At 37.9% G+C, this 20,623-nt stretch overlaps 1 protein-coding gene across 5 annotated transcripts in view; it reads left to right on the top strand.

Annotated features, from left to right (window-relative positions):
• The window catches only part of tnika (TRAF2 and NCK interacting kinase a), a 117,524-nt gene that overhangs the window by 40,457 nt on the left and 56,444 nt on the right, over window positions 1-20,623 (top strand). For all 5 annotated transcript variants that reach the window (XM_079819091.1, XM_079819089.1, XM_079819088.1 and 2 more), the window contains exons 3-4: window positions 11,118-11,174; window positions 13,119-13,244. In XM_079819091.1, coding sequence (XP_079675217.1) covers window positions 11,118-11,174; window positions 13,119-13,244 — 183 coding nt within the window. The remainder of the gene's footprint in view (window positions 1-11,117; window positions 11,175-13,118; window positions 13,245-20,623) is intronic.

The following is a 20,623-nucleotide window of genomic DNA, read 5'->3' as shown; positions in this document are numbered from 1 at the left end:
GCTTCTATTCTGACAAAGGTATATAACAACATGTTGAGAGCCTTTTCTGTATGGTGGAGCAGAGAGCTGTGTGGGTGATGTCACGTGGCCATCCTTTTAACGCAGAGGCATCCATCACATAGGCATGATGTATAAATCCCATTCCTATTGATCCGGTCTCAGGAGAGGGAGAAAGGTGTGGAGAATAGAAAACATTAGCTGACTGAAAGCAAAGGAGAAGATCCAAACAGATGATGAGTCAACACAGAGAGAAAAGGGGACAGACAGTGACCCCACTGAGCAGCCATAAGCTGTTTGCACTGCAGTTTTAATTGCCTTTTCTCTTTTTAATTAAAGCTGCTCTGCAGTGAACGCAGAGCTGGGGAAAGTGATTTATATTTCATTTGTGTCCAGCAGTTTTACATAATTGATTTGTTTATCCACAGCTTTGTCTCTCGTTTGGTTTGGCTATTGTCATTTTATTTTATTTTCTGAATTGTGGCCAGAGAAAAACAGCCTGCGTGTTTTGTATCTTTTGGCAGCTTTGTCTGTCTGTATGTTGGTTTGGAATCAATCCACCAAATACCTGCCCTCACCTGAGCTGGAATTCCACTGCAGGCTGATCTCAGGGCAGTTTTAAGTCTTTCAGATGAATTTCCTTTGCTCTTGTTGTTGGTGTAGGAGAGAGATCCTCTTTGGTTGTGTTCACACTTGGCATGTTTGGTTCGATTAAAACGAGCCCTAGTGTGTTTGTTCTGTTTGTGCGGTTCATTTAAATAAATGTGAACGCATTTGTCTCAGTCAGCTTCCAAATGAACTCTAGTGCTGTTTGAATGAAATATGAACGCTCACAGACCAAAGATATGTAAACGAACAATAAACAGGACATGATGTTACAAGATGCGACCCTAAAAAGGACAGAATGCTCATGTCTCTTCGCAGCAGATCTTCGTTTGTGTGTGTGACGGAGGTATTCCTGCCACTGTTTTGACTCTTTTACACATTTTATAAGCTCTTCACTGTTCTCAGCTGCTCAAAATACCATCATATGTAGGCTACGCACATACAACCAACACATTTAGCCCAGCACACAGCATTGTGTTGGATGTTCGGTAAGTTCTGTTACGAAATGCACGTAATAAAAGCTGACCAGTCATGTTGTGAACATATCTCTATGCCTTTAGCTTCAGTATATTTAGGTTGGGTACTAAAATGCCAATTCATAAGCAGACCAGGACTAAATGTTTTTGACTAAATGGCTGTTAAAAAAAAAAAATTGTATGAATGCGTTAAATTGATCAAAAGTGAAAGTAAGGACATTTTTTTTTTATATGTTTTCAATAGATTTCTGTTTAAAATAAATGCAGTTCTTTCAAAGAATCGTGAAATAAAAAAATGATCACAATTTCTACAAGAGTATGAATTTTATAGTATGAACATTCAGCTTTTCCATTACAGGAATAAGTTGCATTTAAAAATATATTCAAATTGAAAATATTTTTTTTCCTATTTCACAATATTACTGTTTTTAATGTATTTTTAATCAAATAAATGCAGCCTTGGTGAGCATAAGAGACTTTTCAAAAACAAAAAAACTACAGACATCCTAATGTTTGAACAGTAGTGTTTTGTAACTTTATATTTTATTTCAATTATATAAATATTTATTTATAAATGTATAAGCTCATGCTATTTATTTATTTAATAAGGTCTGATTGTTGCTTCATTCAGTAATAAACTTTTAATCTTTGCAAATATGTAAAAATAGATATGAATATGTGAATAATCCTCAGGAAGTGCAGTCCCTAACCTTAACCCGAAGAGTTTGTGTGTCAAGGACTGGCCTTTTGAATGCCGCCAAATGCCATCACTGTTTCCTCCGTGCGATCTGATTGGCTGTTCCTGACTGACAGGCCGTTTGTCAGTGGCTTCCTGTGCGGCAGCTCTGATGTGCAGTGTCACCAGGCGGATGCTCCTGCTCTGCCGGCCTCACTGTAATTACTTTGCATGCTTGACTGACTCTCTCCATTATCGCCTGAACACTCTCAGCGCCCACTGAATTATTCCATCGATCCTTTTTTGTTTTTGACTTCTCTTTTTTAATTTCCCTTCAGTTTCAAGCCGAACTGTCAGAATCAAAGCGGAATAAAGCCATTATTTTAAATGGGATTATTTGCAAGCCCATTATTTACAGGGTGTGAGGGAATAATTCTCATGGTAACCGTGTTTACAGCTTTGTTTGACCTTCCTTTGAGTCAAATGGCGCAAATCTTTGAAAAATAACCATCTCATTTACAAATGAGATGGTTATTTTTCAAAGATTTGCGTCATTTGTGTGTTAGTTTTTTTTTGGTACTTTGAACATGTAAGACTCATTTCGTCTAGAGAGTGAATAATATGCGTTTTAATCTCTCTTTGACAATTCGTTTTTTTTTTACTTTTTTTCTTAATTTCTTCATAATTAAAGTGTAGGAAATGAACAAACAAGTAAATATACATTTACATTTATGCATTTGGCAGACGCTTTTATCCAAAGGGACTAACAGTGTCCCTTATTACAGGGACAATCCCCCAGGAGCACCATGGAGTAAAGTGCCTTGCTCAAGGACATTGCGAATTGCATATCAGTTCCATGGTTTAACCCACCGGACCACCATCTCACATAAATATAAATGTCAATATTGTAAAAGTTAGCACTGTTAAAATCAATCACGATCAATCGCAACTAACATTAAAAGTCTGTGTTTTCATAATATATTGTTAACATCAATATAGTTATTGTCAATGTAGTAAAAGTTAGGGCTGTAAAGTCGATTTAATCGCATATAAGTCTGTTTAAATAAGATTGTGTGTGTGTGGATCAGTCCACTGACTCGCTCTCTCTATAGAAACACTTTGCAGTTCTTAGACCGTAATAGCTGGGGTGAGGATGAAATAACCTTTTATAACTCCTTCTGTCATCTCCACTTTCGTTCCTTGCGTACTCAGTTGATTGGATTGGATACTCCTAGGATACTATGAAAATATGAAAATTCGGACACAGCCACTGGTTTTAAACCCTGTCTTGTAATCCTACATATTGTCCTGGCCAATCCCATCCCTGAGCTTCATTTGTCCATGCGCTGATGTGCGCTGGCAGAACAGGGTCTAGCTGCATTGCTGTTTTCTGTACTGATTTGTTTTCCGAGATGTACAGAGACGGGCTGATTGTGACCTTGTAACACTGTCACTCCTCACCGAGATGGTAGTGTGGCCTGCAGGCCAATCATTTCCATCCACCCTGCTGCTCTTTTCTCTGGCGTTTCGTTTCGTTTCACCATCTCTCCTTCGTCGCTCCCTCGCTGTGGCTCTGCTTTTTGCACTCTCCTGGGAAACGAAGTAGCCCACATTAGCAGCCAATAGTGTATTCACACACATACACATGCAGCGACACGCTTTACACACATTTCTGCTCCATGTAGGTCAAGGGATGGATATTGTGCTGGAATGAATCTCACAAAACTTAGAAGCTCCGTTTCCTCATACTGTGTATTATTAATTGTGAATTACCCCACTTCATTGCTCCAGTGTGTTTGGGAATTTTTAGCTATATTTTTTTTTGTTTTTTTTTGTCCTTGCAAAATTTCCCTTTTGTCAGTGCTCGCCTGGTACTATATTCCCTTGAACTTGAGCTTCGAATGAATTTTCGAGGCTGCCTTTAAAATTTCAAAAACTTTTTTCATTTGGGAGTCGAGAGGGATTAATAAGCTGTCCAGTATGAGCCCTTTCGTACAAACCCCTACGCTGCTCTTTGAAGAGAAAGAGAAAATTAGATTTGCTGTCCTCTCTTTGTCTTTCTCTTCCGAGTGCTTTAGATTGTTTGCTGCTCAGGAGTCAAACACAGGTTAGACCAGCACAGAACTTAATTGGATAAAGCATAAATTTGCCCTACTCTGATCTAAGCGGAGAAATATGGATTTGAGCACAGCAGCTCAAACACACTCCCTTCAATTGCCCTGTAGATTTAACTGAAATATGGTACAGCAAAATGGCCACTTCTCCAAGTGTAGAACTGCGGAGTAGACTTTATTTAATCTTGCACGGAAAAGGCTTGTAAAATAACCATTTGGCTGAAATAAACAAAACATTATCGTTCTTTTCAGTTTTCTCCAGCACTGACTTGGATGACAACATTTAAACTAACCATCAGCAAGTCTATCAAAGTGTCTACACACTGCAAACTGTCTGAACTTAATTTAGCTCAGAGCAACTGTGCCAGCTGGCCAGCAGGGCAGCGTTCCATGAGCTCTGTTTATCAGCCTAGATGAGCGAAAGAGGAGCAATCAGCAGTTCTTATCCTCCGGTGGACTGCACTGCTTACTGTAATTGTTGCTAGGCTACTGTATGGGGAGCCGCTTGCATTTTAATGGCCCTCAATGGGCTTTGTAATTGAATTGGTATGCAGAAGAGAGACAGACCCACTGATTATAGGCTGATTGCACGCTGAGAGAAAAAAACATTGTGTTCAATTATTTGCCATGGCTTTATTTCTTGGCACTCTTGGCTGATGCTCGAATCCCAGGAGGGGCAGTTTGAGGGTTACGGAAAAAAAGTGACTGTATTCCCAGCGCTCATTAAAACTTGTCCAATGAACGTCAATGGACTTTTCAGATTGTTTAGCTGTAATGATTCTAGAGCAATACTTAGACTAGAAATTAGATTTGTTTTATGCTAAAGTGTCTTTTTTTTTTATTCTGATTCGCGTATGTATCGAATTATGATCAGCAGCTGTGTTTACTGCTTTTATGTTTATTGTTTTGCTTTTGTGTGTTATTCTAATCAGTGTTTTTTCCTCTCCTAGAAAGTGTTTTTTTATTTTATTTTTTTAAGTATACTCTCTCACTTCACATGTACATAAAAAAAAATTGAGAAACACAGGTCACACTGGTCTTTCATTAGTATTTGGCAGGTGTACTGCAAAATATTATTATTTTTTGCTGTGAAAAGGTAATATTACAAAAGTAATATTTCTTATTTCATTTAATATACACTGCCCAGTCAAAAAAAATTTAATTGGCAAATGCTTAAGAGTCTGTGATTGGATCATTATTGCAGTGATTATTATGTTTCTAGCATGTTATATGTTTGGCAACAGTTCTTCTAACCCTAATTGATGGAGTGTGTAGCTTTTCATCTCTTAAACAACCATGTAGGAAGACACATCATAGCCATATTCCAGGATGACAACGTCAAGATTCCTGAGGCTCAAACTGTGAACGAACGGTTTGGAGGGAGCATGAAGAATCATTTTCACTCATGAATTGGCACCTCTGAGTCCAGACCTTACATTCATTGAAAGTCTTTGGGATGTGCTGGAGGAGACTTTACACAGTGCGTGACTCTTGCATTGTCAATTAGGGATGGAACGATTACCGGTTTCACGATAAACCATGATAAAATGTACTGACGGTTAGTAATATAGTTTAAAATTGAATTCTCATTAAAACAGTGTTTGATTATCACGATTTTGAAAACGTGCAGCAAATCCTCTCCAGACTGTTTATAAATCCATTTTGTGCAGTGTACAAAACAATCGTCCAGACAAGATGATCACAAGAAGTTAAAGTAATAATTATAGTAGTATTAATAGTAAAGTCCTCTGATTTTATTTTCAATACAATTAGAAACAGAGATGCAAGTTGCATTTGAATGAAACAAGAGCACGTCCTTTGTGATGTGGATGTGCGGTGTGTTATAATCCGTTGCTATTGACCATGGCCATTATAAGGAAGGGAATCCCACAGAATAGAATCTTGCTTCAAAAATATAAAACTTGTTGAAATGTTTTCAGTGTGCCCCCCTTTTTTTTGTTGAACACGATCATCTCATTTGAACAAAACTGTGATAATATTGATAGTCGTGATAATTTGGGTCACTATAATCGTGATATGAAATTTTCATACCGTTCCATCCCTATTGCCAATACATGATCTTGACCAAAAATTGATGCTTCTTCAATAAATGTTGTGATGTTATTTCCATGAAGAAGTTGCATCAATTTTTGGACTATATCTTGTATTAACAATGCAAGAGTCAAGCACTCTGTAAAGTCTCCTCCAGCACAAAACATAATAATCACTGCAATAATGATCCAATCATAGACTCTTAAGCATTCATTTATTAGGTTTTTGTTTAACCGGTCACAGTCGCCACATTCAAAGCGTCCAAACTGAATTTAAATCTAGTAGCAATATGTGACTGTGCACTAAAACCACAGAAACTCTGGCATGTTTTCACCTCTCATTTGCATGACATTGCTCACTTCTCAACTTTTTGACTCGCTTACCGCTTGCTCTACTCCACCATCGATCCCACAAATCCCTTGCCGCTCAACTCCCATAGAGAATGAATTAGAATATCCCACTCAGCTTTGTTCACTCCTCAGTGTATGGTAAACCAAAAGTCTTTGGATGTGGTGTAACTTTCCTCACGTCGGTGTGTAGCTCAGAATGTTTTGGCTGGCTTTCTTCAGCCCTTATGTGGCACTTTAGTACCTTGTGGAGTGTTTTGCTGATCAGCTGCTGTGATGTGACAGATTGGAGCAGGCTGGTGTGCATGCTTTCCCCCCGCTCAGCACTGCTGCAAACAATGAATAAGCTTGGCAGTGTTTAAATGCTCAATATTAGCAAAATATGGGCATGCAGCTCTATTTTCCAATTGTGATTCTGTTCTTAGTATCTATAAAATGCATTTTAGTCTGTGCTTGCCTGGGAGGTCAAAAGTTTGCACTGATGCGATTTTGGTGGTGGCGGCAATTCAAGGCCAGTCGAAAGAGCGCTCAAAGAGTCAATTTAGTCTTATCAGGAATGCTCACCTTGCACTGTGCCTCTGCAGCCATGCGGAGAAGCCACTAGCGAATTGGTTTCAGTGGGAATGGAGTTAAGAGACGCACGCTTCTCTCCTGCATCTCAAACAGTTGGGCTATCTCATTAAACCCGGTTGTTTCCCTGACACTGCGGGCGATCCCTGTCATCTCACCCCTGGAGCCCTTTGTCTGTAGTCCTCTCGCTAACTCAAACATGTAATGCTGCAGAATAAAACTGTGAGACTGTCGAACGGCAACATTCGTCTGCAGATTCCTTCGCGCTGTAGGCAAATTGCAATTGTCTGTCACCGAAACTGCAGAAACGAACTGGAAATCTGACATGTTATGGCAGCCTCATAGCGACATTATTCAGTATCTGGTTTCTGTTGCTAATTAGGAAATACCAGGAGATTTGAATGTACAATTAGTGACTTTATCTATATTATCTCTATGTATGTATTTTTTTTTTTAGCATTTTAGCTATTATTTTTTATTTACATTTTGACAGTTTTATATGTATTATAATGAATAATTTGATAAAGTAATAATTATATTCATATATTTTTTAATAATAAATATAATAATCTTAATTTCTTACTCTGCCAATGTTTTCACTAGCCCAATGCTTTCTTTTTTTGTGGTTGAATTGATTTACAAACATTTTGACCTTTTATTTTTATTGTATGTCTTTTAAATGTACTAATTTATATTTATATAGTTAATATTTTTATATAAATATAGATGTTTCTTTTATAATCTAAATGTTATCTAGAATATTAGCAAAAATAGCTGGAAACCATACAGATATTATTATAGTTCATAAACACTTTCACTGCAAAATAATGTCCAAAACATGTCAAAAAATCAAAACGTGACATTTGTTGTAATACATTTCAACCCATGTTTGCAAAGACTATCACAATCATTTATGCAATTTTGACCCGACCTCATTTATGCTAATAATGATACCTGGCTGACGAGGAGAATTCAAAACGAGTACAGGAGGACGAAGGGAAAAATGTAAGTCATGCATCAAGCAGAGCCTGTAAACACCCACTTACATGGTTGTTATGGGGGCTATTTGTGTACTCAGTAAGTGTATGAAGGCACTGCTATAGCTCTGCCTTTCTCCGGTAATATTCACACTGATGCAGATGATGTAACATGCAACATATTTTATTTTTGTGTTGATGTCAGGAATGCCATCAGAACCTTTAAAAATAAATGTGGTGGTAATGCCATGGTACGTTGATACCGTGTTTCAGAGATCGAAATAATTATCACATTCCTATATTCCGTGTTATTTCTCTTGGCTTTTAAAGTTTGTGGCCTTTGATTTCATGAGTAGGATCGGAGGAAGCAGACCCATGTGTTACGGAGCGTCACGGAACGAGTGCTATTCATCATCATCTCCCCCTTTTATTCCTGCTCTGTTTACTCTGGCAGAGAGCGAGCGATTCTATTATTATTCCTGTTTGTAACCTAGTGTTGAGCGATGCCATTAGGAGTCAGAGCGCTAGAAATGTATAAGATATACGTTTTTAAATCCAGTAATCCTCATTCATGAGGGCTGTTACTGCAGATCTAGGTCACAAAGACCAATGGCTGAATGGAATTGCGATTTTATGAAACCACTGACTTCATGAAGCTCACACATAATGCAATGCAGTGCAATACAGAGTCCATAAGGTGAGAGTATTATATATTAGTGGGATGAAACAAGTTCTGTCAAGGTCAAGAGTTTGTAGTATCTTTGTTTAGTTGTAGACGGTATGTTCTTAAGGTTTTAGATTGAAATCAATGGCTGAACACCCGCTGATGGTAAAATAACTCTCCATGTTCAATTTGGAAGAAGAGAGGATTGGATTTTTCTTTTGAATGACAGCCGAATCTTTTCACTGAGGCCTTGAAAAGCAAGTGTGTGTGTGTGGAGCAACAGTTATTATGCTATGGTAAGGGACTGTGCATGAGTTGAATTTTTGTCCACTAATGGTGCCTCTAAGGTGGTCTTGTCATTTGCCTGACAATCTCTCTTTTGGAGTTATAACAAATAGTCAAGGACATTCGTCTTGTTACATTGAATCCTGCATCTCGGGCTGAACATTTCTACAGAGGCTATTCTGATTTCCGTTCCTACCGACATTTAACTGTCAATATATCCCATGTTTGGTACCTCTGTTTACTTCCCCCAGTGCTTTGCTGTCTCTATCCCTTTACCTGTTTGTCTGGTGTCTGAAGGAATGTGGGGGAAGGACATGAGGCCAGGCACTTAGTTTTAGCAGGAAGCGAGCCCATACCTAGCATAGACATTGAGGACGATAAATTGTCCAACAATATTTGATAACAACATTTGAGAAAAACTATTGAGATGGCCATTCAAATCGAAGAATGTGAGCATTTAATGTTTGACAACAGTAGGTGCAAACTACTCAACATTTTGTAAATTTCCGCCATTTTGAAGTGAAAATGTAGGCTGTCATTTTATGATTTCATTTTGTGATTCATTTCAGTTTGTACCTAAAACCAATTCTACCCAAACTGCCTGTGATGTGATTGTTAGTTGTGAATGCTGACTTTTAAGAGGGACTAACATGTTAAGCAACGGTGGGATGGGGACGTGATAAGGATGAAGACATCATGTTCCTAGGAAGACACTGCTTGCAGGTTCTGCACCGTTGGCTCTAGTCAGACGTGTTTTTTGGTTTTAGTTTTGATTTCCCTTCTATGAATGACGAATATATCTGCTTTATCTAATATATTCTGCTAGATGACCATTGCCTGTAGTCTTTTTGGTGTGTTCAGGTCCTGTTTTTCCCCCTATGCAGGCGATGCGAGGCGACAACACAGTCGCCTTTCATCACCTTTAGTCTAATATTTTTTTTAAAAAACTGTTCTGACTTGATTTTAAGTATGAGCAAAACCTCCTTAGGAATCAGGGCAGACCACCTCGACTGCAAGCCTCCATGGGATTTGCGATTTTGGAATTGTTTGCGTATTTCACTGTTGACCTGTGCTTAAACTAAAAAGCGTCTATTTGTGGTGGTTTAATGATACTGAGCCCATGTTGCTTTGGTAGTTGACTCTACTTACTTTCTTTACACTGTGTTCTCTTTATTATGGTCATCATTGCTCACTTTAATAGCTATAGCTGTCTCTGTGCATTCATGATAGCAATTCAAAAGTGTAGAACAGTTACTTTAGGGAATCTTATACTGTGTGGGTAAAGGGTACACTCAAATAAAAACCAAACTTTAGTCTTTTTTAAAGATTTATATACCAATAATAAATGTGAAATGTTTAAAGTTCATTCAAAATATAAGTTTATAAAACAAACAAACAAAAATAATCTTTAAGAAATCTGAATATTAGAATGATTTCTCTAAGGATCATATGACTTAAGACTGGAGTAATGATGCTGAAAATTCATCTTTGCAGTTCTTCCACATTGTAATATCTCATAATATGGCTGTTTTACTGTATTTTTGATCAAATAAATGCAGCCTTTGAATATCAAAAATATTACTGACTCAACTTTTGAACTGTATTGTACTTAGTGTCAATGTTTATCATGTAATCATATAATAATATCAAGTCAGTGCTTTCATTCTTACAGACATAACATGCCTAAAGTCCTTACGTTTAAAACTGAGGTATTTATCAGTGCCTTTAAATAGACAGAAATCGCATAGTGATGGTTTGAAGTGTGCACGACTTGAAGTCCAGCTATTTAAAAAAACATTTTAAAACAAAAACATAGCTTAAGAGATTATAAAAGTAATATTAATAATAGTAAGAGATAATAAAAATGTAACAAAACAAACATGCCCATTGAGTTGTATTACTTTGATAGGAGTTGTCAAATGATGTTTAGGTGTAACCTACACTATTGTCAACAAAGCCGAGCTAATTAACTGCCAATTCACTTTTGTGAAGCGTTTTCTCAGGGCGTGTTTTTTTGGATAAACACAAAATGCTGGAATTGAGGTCAGCTTTTCTTAGAAATATCTTGCATAATCATTAAAGATGTTCACAAAAACAACAGCCTTATTTTGCATTTCATGACTTTTCCCTGTATTCCAGCATAACACTCCTCTCTAAAGACATATTTTGTGTTCTTGGGTTAAAATCATTGCTTATTTCTTATGTCAAGAGTTGGAATATTTGATGCTATAAATCTATTAATTTAATATTTAGGTGTGGATTGTTTGTTTGTTTCACAGGCATGATGAAGTCATAATAATATTCCAAGTTTTGCAACTTTTCCTAAGCACAACCTCTGTTTGTTTCTCTTCAGGGCCGACATGTCAAAACAGGTCAACTGGCTGCTATCAAGTGCATGGATGTCACAGGGGTGAGTTTATGTTCATTGTACTTTTTGTGTTGACCTCTTATTACTCTGAAGCTGTTGAGGTCTTTCACAGCCTCTTAAAGAGTCCTCAGCTCAGATCTGCAGGTTTATTTTAGGCTTAGTTTTTCTTATTTTTGACATTTTTATTATATCCATATATCCTCTATGCTTAGTTCTCTCCTCATTAGTTCTCGGGATGATAAAGTAGACATCTTCCTAATAACCTTTTAGCATCCCTCTTTATAATAGAGCAGAAAAGATCAGGCTGGTGGAGTTTCTTGAAATGGCAGTACTGCATTTCATTGGGCTGCAGTGTTAGTATATGAATTGGGAATAATATTTTTAATCCGTTGCAGTATTTCAGTCACGCCTGCTCTTTTTAATGGCAGATTTTTCCAATTTCTCTTTTTATTTTTAATCTAAAGTCAATTTAGCATTTAATAAGCTGTTGTAGAATTTGAAATACTGTAGCAAATTCAATTCACAAGCTGTTATGATTTAACTGGCCACCGTTGGTTGTATTTGTAATGGCCTGTGGCTGCCCCCTGTTATTTCAGGGTGAGTAACACTTGATTAGCAGGTTACATGGATCCTTGTTTGGTAGGATGAGCAGTCTTCCCTTTACTATGGTTGGTACAAAACCTATTCGGCTGCCTTCGTAGACATCATTTTGGGCATCATACAAGTGTTTGTTAAAGGCCTGTGATGCTCAAAAACGCTGTCTGGGTTGTCAAGACAATAGGTTCTGACTTCTGAGACACATTTTATAATTCACCGGATTCACTGGAATTAGCAGAGAATATGAAAATTTTAATTTTTAGGCTTAGAAAAGTCAGTCATTTCTTTAAAATATTTATAATAATAAATATAAATTCAGACTTTTGTTATATATATATATATATATATATACATTAGTTGTTTTAAATGATACAAGTGATTTTAGGCATCACAACATGTACTGTGTAAGAATTGGATATTGGTTTTAAAGGGATAGTTCACCCCAAAAAAATGAAAATTCTGTCATTTACTAACCCTCAAGTTGTTCCAAACCTGTATGAATTTCTTCTGCAGAACACAATGGAAGATATTTTAATAACAGTTGATGGTCCCCATTTACTTCCATAGTATTTTTTCCTACAATGGAAGTCAATAGAGTCCATCAACTGTTTGGTTAATCATAATCTTCAAAATATAATATTTTGTGTTCAGCAGAAGAAAGTAAGTCATACAGGTTTGACAACTTGAGGGTGAGTAAATGATGACACATTTTCAGGTGAGCTATCCGTTTAAGAGAGAGCATTACATGACGGTAGAGGTAAATTAAATGCAAAAATAGAGGAAATAAACATGAACAATTAAATATCTAATATCGACAATAACAGTAAACTAAATCTCCAATATCAGGCAATAAATATAGTACAGATATCATGCATCCCTAATAATTATTTGGTTTAAAATCGCTTTTTGTTGTACTATATAAAATTATTTAAAAAAATCCTCATCCAGTAAACACAAATGCCTAGAAAAGTCATGGAAATGCATTGGTCGAGTGGGAAACCTGTCATCACCAGGATGGGTTGTTCCTGGAAATTACTGTTTGACCCGTAGTGAATGTGAGGGTAGATGAAGAGAGTTGTCATTAGCTCAAATTGCTGTTCATCAGTAGCCTCCAGCATGTTCTTGAGAGGAGATCATTGAGTTGGGGTCCCAAGGGGCTCCCAGAGGGACACTCCAGTCAAGATGTAATTCTTGGGGCCAAGAGCTAATCCTGTGCTCTCTCGCCCCTCCTTCCTCCCCCTCTGCTTCAAATAAAAGCACCTGCATCTGTAAGTGGGCCATCAGACCTTATTATAGGTCACTAGAGTGATCCCACAGGCCTCAAGCTTTACTTTAGAGAGTGGAGAATGTGAGCTATCCCATGATTCCCTGCTGCATGTGTCTTGACAGGACGAGGAGGAGGAGATCAAAGCTGAGATCAACATGCTGAAGAAATACTCTCACCACAGGAACATTGCCACCTACTATGGTGCCTTCATTAAAAAGAACCCTCCCGGTGTGGACGACCAGCTGTGGGTGAGTACCGTGCCCCACTGTGCCAGTGGAAATGGAGAGTGTGTGTCCATCTGTGCTTCACACACAATGCCCTGTGTATATGTGGTCTTTTATGGGAACATGGGGAAGTGTATGATAAATAGGCCTTGAATGAACATTGATGAACCGGAATCAAAGCACCGTTGTCTCGCCTACAGACCTGTTGTCATGGAGAGTTAGTGGTGCTCTGTGCTGGGAATAGATAAGGACTTTTCAATAACACAATGTCTCTAAATTTTTATCTCAGTTTTGTGTTGAAGGTACTTAAAAGTAATGGTTGACCAATGCAGGTTGATAACTTAATTGAAATTTAAGTTTTAATTCAATGTATTCATACATTTAATGTTATTTATTACTAGGGGTGTAACGGTACACATATTCATTCCAAACCGTTTCGGTACAGGACTTCCGGTACAGTACACGTGTGTACCAAACGGCACCGAATGCAGTCTTTAACAGTTAACAGTCGGCTTGTTTTATGTGCGGAACATACTTCAATCCGAGTTCCCCCATGAACATATTAGGTACTCTGTCCATTTTATCAGGAAATTCAAACGATAAATGCCGTTTTGACGTGACAGATCACTGTATATGCTCGTCAGTTCGGTGTGCAGGTGAACGCGATCATCTCTTCTTTCCTAGTCAGAGAATAAACATGTATCAACATGTTAAGGTATGTTGAAGGATACATTACAACTTACTGAAATGTATCATATGTCGTGTAATCAAACCAGTCTTTCAACTGCGGAAAGACGTCAATAAAACAGCTTGTAAACAATATCACGTAGCATTACATTCACCTCAGAAGTCATTCAGAGTCCACAGCTGGTTAGTTCACTTGAGAAATGAACTCTTTTGCTAAATACATGCTATATTAGCCTATATCTTCATTATATTCTACTTAACCTGTTAGTGATGTCTTGATTATTTAATGTATGTTTAAATAAATGTCTTGAAAATGACAGCCACTGTGTATAAATTATTATATTTCAACAACGAACGGGAGTAAAACATAATTTTATAATTAGATTTAGAAGTTCATGCAAAACTGCCTTATACGAAGTTTACATGTTTGTTATTTGAGTGTTGATTATTATGTCTAAAAAAAAAATAGCTACTGAATTTAGGCTAATTTGGGCTCTGTTATATTATAGTAATGTGCAAGTAAGGGCTCCCTAATATAGTTTACACTCGTTTTATCTTAAATAAACTTTGTAATAATTAGGGGTGCACCGATCCGACTTTTTCAGTCCCGATACCGATACCGATGCCTGGGCTTTGTGTATCTGTCGATACCCGATACCGATCCGATATATTGTTGAATTAATAATAAACTGTATATCTTCCACCTTATACCTTCCTTGAAGAGACTAAAGGCACCAGACTTTACTAACTAAACATAACTAAGACAAAATAGCAGATTTATGTAAGGTGTTGAATTCTTATTTATTTAAAAAACAATTGTGGATTCAAATCTAAAATAGAATGTAATCTAACTTCTTTAAATAAATAAAATGTAGCAGTGGAAACAAAAAAACAGTGTATTGGTCAAACATACAATAGTAATCTGACAGTTACCAAACATTTTTTACACTACAGATAATTGTTTTGGTATATAATCATATCAATATTAAAAAGTAGTATTACAAATTAACAAATAGTCAAATTTTCTACCATATGCAATTTAATAAAAATTTTCAGCTAGCTAATAACAACTTTGTTCTGGTTTCACCTCACTCCAGATTAAATGATTGTAGGCTAGGCCTATTTATTTTACTACACATTGTCAACAGAAATAAGATGAAATACTGTTGATAATTAAAAATAATTCTTACTACCCACTCTTGCTAAAATGGGTAAGCACACTTGTGTTCTCATTTCAGTTGCGTTCTGAGTAAATTAATAAACTGAGTTCATGAGTTCAGTGTTGGACAGATCAGTTGTTCTGGCCAGTCGTTAAAATGATTCGGTTCAAAGGAGTCATTAGGTCACGAATCGGACATTAGCAGACGCGTTGTGTGCGAATCCCGTCTGTTAGAACATCGCGAAAGATGTCAACACACAGAAAACACTTCATAACTGGATATAATTTGTCTCCCGCTTATTGAAAGTATGCTTTATGTCAGCTGGTCAGAGAAGAGTCAATGTTTTTTGAGCGCAATTCACACCCAGTGATAATTCAAGGACAAAATTGTCCGAATGTGTCACGTGCAACATGGTTTCGGTCTTCCGAGCTTTTGATTTGGATTAATATGTGAAATATGAGAGCGAACACTGATTATTTTGAAGACCCAGAGAGCGCGCGCGGGGGAGGAGCTCTCAGATCGGTCTCTCTGTCACTCAGTCACAAGCGCAGCATCTGTTCTACATCACTCGTAAATCACAATAACTCATCAAATTAGGCTTTGGCCGTCAAAAAAATGTCAATGCAGGAAAGACCCTGACTTTGCAGTAATACCCTCGAAACCGCGACGAACTAGTTGGCGTGGCAAGCGTGAAATATCTCCTCCACACAGCCGACTCTCTGGCTCGCTCCCTTCTAGCATGCGACACACGTGAAGCTGACGAATGACGTAGGTTCTGCTGCGACGGAAAAAAACACCTGGATCGGCTTGTGGATCTGTTAATTTTTCCGATCCCCGATCCAGCTATTTTGTCAGTATCGCGGCCGATATCCGATCCTAATATCGGATCGGTGCACCCCTAGTAATAATTGAATTCATTGAAGGACAGACACCATTTGTTCAGTAAACCACTGTTTAATAAAAAAAAGCTATTTTATATTTAGTTTTCTCTCCCCTGTTGTACCGAACCCGTACCGAACCGTGACTTCAAAACCGAGGTACGTACCGAACCGTCAGTTTTGTGTACCGTTACACCTCTATTTATTAAAAATGTTTAACTTACAATTTTTAGGAAAATGTAATTGGAATTTTTTTTTTTCCTCGAACTTTTAATAAAAAACTGTTTTTGAAACTTCTGATATCATACAAATAATTGTGGTTAATTCATTAAAAATACTTCAAATTTGTGGTAATCAGCAGTTTAGTCATAATGACACGAGAAAAACATGGCGTATAATTTAACCTATAGCCCAATTTTCTAAACATTGTTTTTGAAAATCAAGTGGCTTTCAATTGGAATGGGTCAAGAACCACAGCTATAAATAATTCAATTAAATATTGTGATGTTATTTCCATCAAGAGGTGCATACAGTACATTTTTGGTCAAGTCTGTAAAGTCTACTCCAGCACATCCCAAAGACTTTCAATGAATGCCAATTCCTGTGTGAAAATGATTCTTCATGCTCCCTCCAAACCATTCTTTCACAATTTGAGCCTGATGCATCTCGACATTGTCGTCCTGGAATATGGCCATGATGTGTCTTCCTACATGGTTGTTTAAGAAATGAAAATCTACACACTCCATCAATTAGGGTTAGAAGAACTGTTGCCAAACATGCTAGAAACATAATAATGACTGTAATACTGTAATAATTATCCATCATAGACTCTTAACGTATTTGCCTATTTAATATATTCTCTATGTCTGCTGTCTAGACTTATCTCTCACTCTACTTTACTTCTCCTGTTCATATTTTTCCCTTTCTACCAACTTTTTTCCCCTCTCCGACCACTTCCCTTCTCCTCCTCAGCTGAAAGACAAGACAGGTCTGATAGTGGCAGGGTAATTTGTGTTGTTTATCAGCGGCTGCAGGGACACACAGGGGTACGCAGGTGGAACGCTCCACCAATAAAGATAGACATCGCAGGAAATGTAGAGCATTTGTGACGCATCTCAGCGTCGAGTGGCAGCTCTTGAATGGGCAGACCTTTCAGATGAAGGGTGACATTCCCACTGCTGTAAGACTCGAGGGCCACAAACCTCTTCAATATTCCCTCTGACCTGCCAATCAAAATCAGATTTTGAAAGAAGCTCTTGGCAAGACCAGGTGACTGAAACCCACGTTCAATTTTGGTCCTGCTCATCAGATAGTTGGCATGCATGTTTCCAAGGGAGTCCATACTCTCTGTCACTCTGAGCTTCAGCTCTGCTCTTGCATAATCACTTTCTATTTTACGATTGCTCGCACCAACTTGATCTTAACAGCAGTTAATGCCGTGAACTCTGAATTAAGTTTGATGCCTATAAATTACTCCTTCAGTTTTGTCCAAGTGCAGAAAGATTAGTTTGCAGCACATTCTATTCAGACTGATGAAGAGGACATAAAGGCAATGAAAGCCTGCCTATTTGTAAAATACCAGCTTACACTAGCATGTAATTTCCACATGGCTCTGGGCTGATTTTTGCTGGTTAGTGCTGGACTAGCTGTTAGAGCGCCTGTCGAAAAAGCAAGGTTGACTGAAAATTCTTGTTGGTTAACATAGACGTGAGGGTTTAGCTCATGAATATTAATTAGGTTATGCACAAATCTCTTTATAACTTCTGATTACAAATAATTGTCTAATACATTTTCATCTGCTGTCCAAGAAATGTGTAGTTTTGTAGTACTTTTTATTTGAATAATTCGGAATTGCAGCTGATCATCAGTGGGTTTATTTTAAGCATAGTGGGTTTACATTTGCATTTTTGGGGGGTAATTTCACTGCTGCTTCCTGTACAATATTAAACGCATAAAATGGTAATGTAATATTATGATTTTGAAAAAATATTTAACATTAAAAAAATATATTTAATATGATGATTTCATTATATTATAAAAGTGTGTGTGTGGATATTATACATGTATACATATATACACACATGCATATATACACACATACATTCACTCACCTAAAGGATTATTAGGAACACCTGTTCAATTTCTCATTAATGCAATTATCTAATCAACCAATCACATGGCAGTTGCTTCAATGCATTTAGGCGTGTGGTCCTGGTCAAGACATTCTCCTGAACTCCAAACTGAATGTCAGAATGGGAAAGAAAGGTGATTTAAGCAATTTTGAGCGTGGCATGGTTGTTGGTGCCAGACGGGCCGCTCTGAGTATTTCACAATCTGCTCAGTTACAGGGATTTTCACGTACAACCATTTCTAGGGTTTACAAAGAATGGTGTGAAAAGGGAAAAACATCCAGTATGCGGCAGTCCTGTGGGCGAAAATGCCTTGTTGATGCTTGAGGTCAGAGGAGAATGGGCCGACTGATTCAAGCTGATAGAGGAGCAACTTTGACTGAAATAACCACTCGTTACAACTGAGGTATGCAGCAAAGCATTTGTGAAGCCACAACACGCACAACCTTGAGGCGGATGGGCTACAACAGCAGAAGATCCCACCGGGTACCACTCATCTCCACTACAAATAGGAAAAAGAGGCTACGGTTTGCACTAGCTCACCAAAATTGGACCGTTGAAGACTGGAAAAATGTTGCCTGGTCGGATGAGTCTCGATTTCTGTTGAGACATTCAGATGGTAGAGTCAGAATTTGACGTAAATAGAATGAGAACATGGATCCATCATGCCTTGTTACCACTGTGCAGGCTGGTGGTGGTGGTGTAATGGTGTGGGGGATGTGTTCTTGGCACACTTTAGGCCCCTTAGTGCCAATTTGGCATTGTTTAAATGCCACGGCCTACCTGAGCATTGTTTCTGACCATGTCCAGCCCTTTTTGACCATCATGTACCCATCCTCTGATGGCTACTTCCAGCAGGATAATGCACCATGTCACAAAGCTCGAATCATTTCAAATTGGTTTCTTGAACATGACAATGAGTTCACTGTACTAAAATGACCCCCACAGTCACCAGATCTCAACCCAATAGAGCATCTTTGGGATGTGGTGGAACGGGAGCTTCGTGCCCTGGATGTGCATCCCACAAATCGCCATCAACTGCAAGATGCTATCCTATCAACATGGGCCACCATTTCTAAAGAATGCTTTCAGCACCTTATTGAATCAATGCCACGTGGAATTAAGGCAGTTCTGAAGGCGAAAGGGGGTCAAACACTGTATTAGTATGGTGTTCTTAATAATCCTTTAGGTGAGTGTATATACATGCATACATACATGCATACATATATATATATATACACACACACACACACACACACACACACACACACACACACACACACACACACACACACACACACACACACACACACACACACACACACACACACACACACACACACACACACACACACACACACACACACACACACACACACACACACACACACACACACACACACACACACACACACACACACACACACACACACACACACACACACACACACACACACACACATTACATTACATTAAAACTAGTTCCATTATAGATTGATTAGTTTTAATAATGTAGATTAGTTTTAATGTCTAGTAGGACAGGCATTGTTGCTGAATCACAGGCTACGATTGAGTGTGATAGTCTGTGAAAATGAGTCTGTGTCTTAAAATAGAGGAAGTACCATCACCCAAAACACAGCCTCATCAGCAGTGCTCAATGATCTCATTCTTCCTCATTTTCTGGCATCCCAGACAGAAAAAATAACAAGTTTCTTATGATTCATAAAGTGTTAAAGAGGTCAAGCAGCACATGTTTCTTTATTTGTGTCATTTTTGTGGTTTATGATTTGCTTGGAACTCAAGATTACTGAGCCCTAACCCTAACTGTTCAACTCAACTGTTCATACACAATGGATTTATCCTTGATTGAACTTCATGATTCTTAATGCATACCGCATGGCCTTGCAAGCAAATGTTTAGTTTCAGAGAACTGAATAATGTAAAGTGTTTCCTTATTTAACTGGAGGCCATTTCAAGAGGCAGCCAGCTTGAGTGGCCATTGTGTGATTGAGCACACATCTCTAACATGGAGTATTTGAACCTGAGGGCTGTGCTCAAGGGTTCGTGACTAGACAGGACACTCTCCGCTGAAGTGCGATTAGAGGAGCTAGAAGCACAAGTCGCTTCCAATTACAGCAGAATAAGGCTAAATCGGAGGGTCTGAGGATCAGCTAAGCCGTCTAGCTTCATTTTGCAGCAATTTCCATAACACCAAATAAACGTAATACACCATTTGTGGATGAGTAACAAACAGAAAGCCAGCATACTAGCATTATAGAGGAGGTATTTGGTTTTGAAATATCGTTGCTGTTGCAGTAACTAGCTATTTTGTAGCCTTGTAGCGTTGCTTGATTAGTTAACAGTTCTACCGATAGTTTCATGATAGATTGAATAGTTTTAAAAAAATTGTCCTGGAAAGGCGTATTTTTTTATGCCTTTAACAATTAACGCCCAGGTACACAACTGTCCAACCTATTTAATGTGCTGTATTCTTCATTTTTATTCGCATCCAAACTAAATATAGCTCATATTATGGCTTCTAAATTCCA

This window comes from Gobio gobio (genome assembly GCF_949357685.1).
Source record: "Gobio gobio genome assembly, chromosome: 6".
Lineage (NCBI taxonomy): Eukaryota > Metazoa > Chordata > Actinopteri > Cypriniformes > Gobionidae > Gobio > Gobio gobio.
This window is presented reverse-complemented; position numbering and strand designations above follow the sequence as displayed.